The 6275-nt window shown below is 38.9% G+C and overlaps 1 protein-coding gene across 2 annotated transcripts in view; it reads left to right on the top strand.

Moving 5' to 3' along the window:
* The window catches only part of USP22 (ubiquitin specific peptidase 22), a 46841-nt gene extending 41173 nt beyond the window's left edge, over positions 1-5668 (top strand). For both annotated transcript variants that reach the window (XM_075285148.1, XM_075285147.1), the window contains exons 13-15: positions 697-759; positions 1880-2029; positions 4678-5668. In XM_075285148.1, coding sequence (XP_075141249.1) covers positions 697-759; positions 1880-2029; positions 4678-4720 — 256 coding nt within the window. In that variant the 3' untranslated portion in view covers positions 4721-5668. The remainder of the gene's footprint in view (positions 1-696; positions 760-1879; positions 2030-4677) is intronic.
* Positions 5669-6275: the final 607 nt, after the last annotated feature.

The raw sequence follows: 6275 nt of genomic DNA on the forward strand, positions 1-6275 counted from the left end.
GCCAACAATTTTATATCACTTGAAATATTGTTAAAATAGCCACTGTCACTACCTTCTATTGGCTAAATGTACTTCTCAGTAAAAGTACATTCAATTTCCAAACCATTTTTCAAAAAACCTAGTTCCTTTATATTTTCTTGTTCAAGGAATATCAATTTATGGGAAAAAAAAGTGAGGGAGTAACACAAGAAATGAGTCATTTCTGTCAGCAGAAGACTGGAAGGTACTTCCTGATAACTCAGCTGTGTTGTGAAAGAGAACAGCTTCTTTGGTTTGTGGAGCTACCCGCTCCATAGACTTTTATGGTACAGTTCTGCTCAGTGGCAGAAGGAAAGAGAGTTTTTGGGGCTTTTTTTGTTTTTTTTAAATAATGTAATTACAGTTTATATTCACCTGCATTATTATTATTTTTTTTTTTTATAAAAGGAGTGCAGTTCAATAAAAAAAATTGCAGTTATAAATAACCTTTTATTGCCAGCAGATACTTGTAAAAATATTGTATATGTACCTTATAATGCTAATGTCATTATGGATTTCTTGTTAATAAACAAAAATAAATAAATGCATCATTGGAGAGCTGCATTGCAGAACTGTGTACATTTTCTAGTATTTGTTTTAAGGATATCTTTCCTGAAAGCAGTAAGTTGTATACAGTGCTGGATCCTTGCCTAAATGTATCCTAATTTACGTTTGTAGCAAAGAAAGCAGAATGAATGGTCAGTATCAGCAGCCTCAAGACAGTTTAAACAATGACAATAAGTAAGTATTCCCTGAATTTATTTACTTTTATTCTTAACGGTTTGCCTGAATTAAAGGGGCTCTCAGCATTTAGATGAAAAATAAAAAATTACTGGCAGCAACATATGTGCTGAAATAACACAATAGCCCATAATCACTTCAACCACAGTGCCCATTGTGCCACTGTGCAGTCATCGCATACAATGCAGGCAGAGGCTGACATTGAACATACTCTGTTAAAAAGAAAATGTTTGCACACCTTTCATACGTTGTAACAACTCCTAGTTCTGACAAAAACCAGACCAAAGTACTACCATGCAAAACCTTTAAAAGGGTTGTCTGAGATACAAGGATAATGAATACTGATGATCAATCCACAGCATCTATCATATTGGTGTGGGTGGGTCTGACACCCACACCCCCCACTGATCAGCTGAATCACCTACTGGAACAAGGTATTCATCTTGAAACAGAAATTATTCTATACAGCTGCTCCCCTTCTGAATTTAGCAGAATATTGGAACCATTTAAAGCGCTTGTATATGGTGAAAAAAACACAGGTCCATCAGAATCAAACATTCTCAGACCGAATTCACACCAGCGCTTGCTTTCCATTTGAGGATTCCTTCCCAAAATCCACTTGAAAAGCAGGACTTCTCTCTGCATTTTTCGGGTGGAACAAATTTAGTGTAAGAACTACTTTTTAAGCGAATTGGGTTTCCATAGTTCTGGTCCCTAAGTGGACCCTAAGAATGAACCTAGAGTCATACATCAGAAAGACGCGGCTCTCTGTGTCAAATCCCGCGTGGGCGCCCCACGTCTGAACTTGCCCTTAGATTTCTCTTGTGTTCATTCAGTAATTTTGATTGTAACTCTTGCAAGCAGGGCCCTCAATCTATTCTGTGAAGGGATTTATAACTCTGTAATGTCTCATTTTGCCTGTACTTTAACACTACGATTTGTAAAGTGCTGCAGAATATGTTACTATGTGTATAAAATGTATTAATAACTTAACTTTTTTTTTTTCTTACACTTGCCTTAAGCTTTTGCATAGAACATTACACTTTTTTTTGTTTTGTCTATAGGTGTCCATAAATGTACCACAGAGAGATGAATTATTATTTGTGTGTTCTCTTTGCAGGTATTCCTTGTTTGCAGTAGTTAATCACCAGGGAACCTTGGAGAGCGGGCATTACACTAGCTTCATCAGACAACACAAAGACCAGTGGTTTAAGTGTGATGATGCCATTATCACCAAGGCTAGCATTAAAGATGTTCTAGATAGCGAAGGGTGAGTTGGCTCTTGTGTGTACTGTACAAACAACCACAAGCACATGGCCTAAAGCAATGCTATTTTCTGAATACCAGGGTTTTATAATTGGAGATATGCTTTAAATAAAAGGCACTTTACAAAACAGCCTTTTTATAGATATAGTACATGTGTGTAAGTTGAATATGGTGACCTTTACAAACCGTAGTACTACGGCGGCTGCATGGTGCGCACACAGAACCTGTGTGCGCACCATGCCCTGCGAGTGTCAGCTGTATGTTACGGCTGACAATGCCCTGTAATACCTGCGGTCGGAACCGGGTCCAATCGCGGGTGTTAACCCCTGAGATGCTGGCGGTCAAACATGACCGCCGGCATCTCAGAGGTTTCGGTATATTATGGTGCCGATTGGCACCCCCTGCGGCGGTTGGGGGGTGTGCCGGTGTTGGTAATGGGCAGCCTGGGGTCTGATCAGTGACCCCGGGTCTGCCCCATGCCATAACCTCCACGTACCTGGTTGATCCCGCCAAAAAGCAAGCTGTCAGCCCCATGCATCTACAGAGGCTGACAGCTTCCTCTACACTACAATACACGTGTAACACATGTATTGCAGCGTACATCTAGTGAAGCAAAGATCAGCAGATCACTGCTTCAATCCCCCATGGGGACAGAAAAAAAACGTTATAAAAAAGTAAAATTAAAAAAGTTTAAGTTTAAAATAAATTAGAAATAAAGCCCCAAAAATCCCTTTTTCACATATAAAATGTTTTATTATGTAAAAAGAATAGAAAAAACATTACATATTTCGTATCACCGCGTCCGTAATAACCTGAACAATAAAATTAAAACATTTAACCCGAATGGCGAACATCATAAAAAAAAATTAAAAAAAAGTAGAAAACTGCACAAAATGATTATTCACCACCTTTGCCTTACAAAATGTTCAATAAAAAGTAATCAAATGGTCAGATGAAAACCAAAATGGTACCAATAAAAAGTAGAGGTCATCCCACAAAAAATAAGCCCTCAACCAGCTCTGTCTACGGAAAAATAAAAAATATTATGCCTTTCAGAAGATGGCAATGCAAAATAATTGATTTTTTCCCCCTATATTGAATTTTATTCTGCACAAATAGCAACGCATTAAAAAAATAATATAAATGAGGTATCGCTGTAATCGTACCGACCCGCAGAATAAAGGTAACCTGTTACTTATGCTGTATGCTGCACGTGGAAAAAAAAATGCTAAAATGCAATGCCAGAATTGATGTTTCCTTTTACATCCCCCCCAGAAAGAGTTAATAAAATGTAGTCGATAAGTTACAGGCCCCAAAATGGTGGCATTGAGAAGCACATCTAATACCGCAAACACCAAGCCCTCATATGGCCACATTGCCAGAAAATAAAAATAAAAATCTACCTTGTACAATGTGAAGACAAAAACCCCAAAAGTCGCCAAATCATTAGGACATAAGTGGCTGCGACTAGAAGGAAATGTATAAGCTGTGCGAGCGTTTTCAGGGGACACCCCATATTTAGAGCTTATGGGAGAGAAGACACCAGCGCTGATCCCCCAGAATGCCCCTCTTCCCCCATTCGGGTCATAGGAGCTAGTGGGAAAATAGAATGGGATTTGGTGTACCCAATTTACATATTCACTTCTGGGTTACTAATGCTCACTACATCACTTGATAAATTCTTTGAGGGGTGCAGTTTTCAAAACGGGGTCACTTTCTAGAGGTTTCCACTGTTTTGACACCTCAAGGGCTTTGTAAATGCGACATGGTTCCTGAAACTGATCACAGCCAGATCTGCCCTCTAAAAGCTCTTTGGTGCTCCTTCCCTTCTGCATCTCGCTGTGCGTCCATATATTAGTTTACACCCACAAGTGGGGTACTATGGTAGTCGGGAGAACTTGCATAACAAATTGTGGGATGTGGTTTCTCCTTTAACCCCTTGTGACTGCAAATTCTAGGGCTAAACGAAAATATTAGTAAAATAAAATTAAATGTGTAAATTTCACCTCCATTTTGTATTAATTCCTGTTAAGCACTTATAGGGTTAAAATACTAGGTATATGTTGTTTTAACTTATTTAAGGGGTGCAGTTTTGAAAATGGGGTGATTTATGGGGGTTTCTAATACAGGGGTCTTTCAAAAACCCTTCATAACTGGATTAGTCCCTTTAAAAAATGGGTTTTGGAAATATCTTGAAAACTTTGAATATTGTTGTTTCACTTGTAAACCTTATGTCCGTAAAAAAAATAAAAGGGTGACTAAAGTTTGATGCAGAGATCTGGGACATGAGATTTATGATATCCATTTTGGCGGACTGACTCTATGCAATGCACATAATTTCAAACTTTATAAAATGCATATTTTTCAAAATTTCCACCAAATTTCCTATTTTTTCATGATTAAACACAAAACATATCAACCAAAATTTACTACTAACATGAAGTATAATGTTTTACGAAAAAACGATCTCAAAATCACTTTGGTAAGTTGAAGTGTTCCAAAGTTATTGCCACATAAAGTGACACATGTCAATTTTGAAAAATCGAGCTTGGTCAGGAAGTCAAAAAGTGCCATTGGCGGGAAGGGGTTAATACAATAGTTAATGACGTGACATGGACTATAAATTTATTTTCCTTTTCATTCTTGTTTCAGGTATTTGCTTTTTTATCACAAGCAGTTTCTGGAGTATGAGTAACTATATCTGCGTTTGTCTGAAATGTGAATAAAATAAAATCAAGCAAGACTTCTTCGACGACACACAGACCTACCTGAATTTTTCAGACAAAGCCGACATTAGACGGGAGCAATGCCGGTGACACATCTGTCCATTGACTCTTGGATGGGTGGAAGAACTTAAAAGTTGCAGCACACAAAATGGGAGACCTAAACAAGAAAGGGGCAGAGGGATAATTAAAGTCTGGTACTAAACATCTCTCATCGTGCTTCTGGGATTATGTATGGGAAGGCTGGGGAGGGGAGGGGGGAGGAGACATCTCCAGATACCATCACTAAAACATCCTCTCCATTTGGTGCTTGAGTTGCATCTGACCAAACATGGCAGTTATGATAAAGGAAAGCCAAGGCCGTCTGTTGATGCACATTGGACTGAAAGCTTGAGCAGAGCAACCAGGTTGGTATCTACAAATAAAGGTTGAAAAGGCAAAAGAGTATTTTGCAAGTATCTCTATTTGTGATTTTAGTTATGAAATAAATACAGTATGAAACTACTAAGCTATCTGTCTTTCTCAGCCAGCATTAAGAAATCCTGGATTGTGGACAGATTGAACAGTTACAGGGGACTTTTATTTCCTGTATATGTTATAATGTGGACTGCTCCTGAAAACTCAGGAATCATCATCATCATTATTATTTTTGTTGTTCTTTTATTCCCCCGACATGGATGTTTTTGTTTTGCATTGAATTGCAATATATTGTCTTTTTCATGAAAATTTTATTTCATCAATGCAGTCATCAGTAAAAGAGAAAAGGCAGCAAATGCATTGACATGTCTTTTAATGTATAAATGTTCAGCAATCATATCTTCAAAACAATTCAGATGGATTCTCTCATCTTCAGATTTTGGTGTTTAGTCTTTATCGGTGTGTATCTTATTTAAACGGAGTTGCTTTGCAGGACGAAGAAACCTGTAACATTATGGGCAGCTTTTCCTTAGCCAATGAAATGCAACAATTGGCCCATTCAGTATCAGGTCAGATATTTACACCTGGGATGTGTCCATATGTGCTGGTTTTCTGCAATGTATTTTGCATGTCTCAAATGTATGACACACTCTACATGTTACCCAAATTTGTCTGATTTTTGTGAAGATTTGCCATGGAATTAAGCACTGCAAGGGTGAAATTGATGGTAAAAATCCTTAGTGTAATTTAATGTTACATAAAAAATATATATATATATATATATATATATATATATATATAGTACCCGCGACTTCGTCCGCGGAACCCTGACCCCCTGCGCGACCCACCTGTAGCGCCGCACGGGCTTCTTCCTTTGCCTTGTGTCCACAGCAGCTCCCTTTTCCTCATCTCCCCCTGGTGCCCGCCAACCCCCTTTTTTTTTTCCTACCCACTCCCTTATGTGCTTGCTTCTTTCTCCCCCCCCCCCCCCCCCCCCCCAGACCCTGCAACCTGTGCCCACGGCCTCACCAAACCCCGGGCTCCCCTTGCACCGATGTTACAGGGGTGCCAATGAGGGCCCACCTCCTGCAGCAACCTATGTGCCCCCTT

Source organism: Leptodactylus fuscus, chromosome 8 (genome assembly GCF_031893055.1).
Source record: "Leptodactylus fuscus isolate aLepFus1 chromosome 8, aLepFus1.hap2, whole genome shotgun sequence".
NCBI lineage: Eukaryota > Metazoa > Chordata > Amphibia > Anura > Leptodactylidae > Leptodactylus > Leptodactylus fuscus.